We start from the raw sequence: 2,207 nt of genomic DNA on the forward strand, positions 1-2,207 counted from the left end.
ATTTTAAACCCTGAGATTTTAATCAGCCCGAAATTCGGTTTAAATATATATTATAGACTTCTGAGTTGACCGACCAAATTTTTTTCGGTTCGACTCTCTATATCATATTGCCAGCAAATACCCGATCTGGCCGAACTACATCAACTTTGTACGCTTGTTTCCACATTTACTATAGTAATGACTCGAATACTGACTACAGAAGAGATCTATGGTGTCCAACCCAGAAGCCTTCTTGTCACTAAAATGGGACAAGCTATCTATGTTTTTCAGACTAAGTTGATAAAAAGTGGTGCGACCAACTCTGAAATCAGGACTCCTGCTACTAATAGCCAACGTCGTCATCCCGAAATTGGTTTGGGATTGTCATTATCGTTTAATTTTCATCGCATCCAGGTACCGGAATTTCCACATTGGGTACACGAACACAGTGCAATTATCTGTGTGCGACTGAGTTGGGTTATGCGAAATTATTATAACGGGATGAATAAGGACGCGCCACATTGCTGGACAAGTATGGAATATAATTGACAAGCTTAATTCTTCCTCTGGTAAATATCAACTTGGAAAGCCAAAGCACCCCTTCACCATACTAGATACAAAGTAAAGATTTTATAGTTTTTTTTTACTGGTCACTAAAGTGTGAGAGACATTTACCGATCTTGGCAAGTGCAGGCTGCCATAAGAAACAAGAAGCAGCAGAGCATATTATGTGCCACTGAGAAGTACTTACTAGAATCGGACATCACGTAGAATCGGTTCACCATACCCAGAAGCATGTGACCTGTTTCAGTTTACAAACATCGCTTAACTCTACGCGGATCAAAGAAGTCCTATAACCCAACAAAGGTCTGTTAAAATAAATCGTGCAACTATTGGAACTTCTTCCATCTCTAAATAACAGTCCAATCAAATTTATGAGCAATGATATTTAATGCAAAAACAAGACGGTTGAAAACCCCTAAGAATCTTATTCCATTCTGTTGCCTTGAGAGTGTTTCATTCAAATATTTCCATAAACCTAGCAAACACATGGCAACTCCGGTTTATCTTCTGTGTCTGGACATAATTCCTCTTAAATTGTTTTATAAGCTTTACAACTAATATAAGTGGGGTGATGCGTTCGGCTGTGTTCCAACCAAAATCAGGCTGAGCACAATAATAAGAGAAGTTATATTCTCTGCAAAAAAAAATCCAAAAAACAACTGGAAACTTGGAGAAGCTCAGGTCCATAATAACGCTACAAATGTTGGGAAGGACCAACATTTTATTATTTCGTTCGAAGAGTCGGAAAACCTGTGAGACACAAAACTCCTATATAATATATATATGTATGTAGTATGGACTTATGTATGAAATATTTGTATAAGAAAAATTGGCACTATGCCGAGTGTAAGGGTCTGATTATGGCAACTTAACATAACTTACGGCTCTCTCTTAAAATTTCCGTTAAATGGGTGTTGCTTATAATTGAACAGCCGAAAGTTAAAGTAACTTAATGCTACGTCGAAATCTGTTTCATTTTGATTCTCCAAGTTCTACGTTCCGTTAATTTAAGTTAAGTTAAGTTGACATGATCAGGCTTTAACGAAGCCACTTACGTTCGATGCAATATATTGTACTTTTCTCTCTCTGCTACCCAGATAGCTTGCGTTATTTAGGAAGAGGTGTCTGGGTGCATTCGCAAGCTCTTGTAAAATCGATTTGAAAGACACTTAAAGCAGTTGTAAATATATTATGCGAAGTTAGTTATTACAAGACATTCAAGGCGTCAACATTTCAAAGTGCCATAGTGCTTAGATCATATTCGAGTTCGAAATGGCGACAAAATTGGATGCAATAATTTTCGGTGCAACCGGCTTCACTGGGAAAATTGTCGTTGAGAATGCGCCGGAGGTGTTGCAAGGACTGACGTGGGGTATTGCCGGAAGGAATTTGGTAAAAAAAATCTCTGATTAAGGCACTAAAATGATCGTAGTTTTATTAAAAAACTCAATGCGTTTTAGGCTAAATTGGAAAATGTCTTGAAAGTAGCCGGTAAAAAAGTAGGCAAGGACCTTAGTAAGATACCCATTATTTTGGCAGACGTTGAAGATGAAAACTCCATAAAGGAAATGGCGAACAAGAGCAAGGTGAGTGTTAGTGAAAGTGAAAGTGAAATCGTTGAGAATACATTCAAAGCAACTGAGCGCATATACACTTTATGAAAT

General features: G+C 37.7%; 1 protein-coding gene across 1 annotated transcript; it reads left to right on the top strand.

Moving 5' to 3' along the window:
- The first annotated feature begins 1,647 nt into the window (after positions 1–1,647).
- Positions 1,648–2,204, top strand: LOC118732529 (lipid droplet localized protein-like). The gene is made up of 2 exons (XM_036461660.1): positions 1,648–1,935; positions 2,004–2,204. Exons 1-2 carry the CDS (start codon positions 1,816–1,818, stop codon positions 2,202–2,204), a joined length of 321 nt encoding a protein of 106 aa, XP_036317553.1. The 5' UTR covers positions 1,648–1,815.
- The last annotated feature ends 3 nt before the right edge of the window (positions 2,205–2,207 follow it).

Source organism: Rhagoletis pomonella, unplaced genomic scaffold (genome assembly GCF_013731165.1).
Source record: "Rhagoletis pomonella isolate Grant_MI unplaced genomic scaffold, Rhpom_1.0 Rhpom_scaffold_21754, whole genome shotgun sequence".
In the NCBI taxonomy this organism is placed as follows: domain Eukaryota; kingdom Metazoa; phylum Arthropoda; class Insecta; order Diptera; family Tephritidae; genus Rhagoletis; species Rhagoletis pomonella.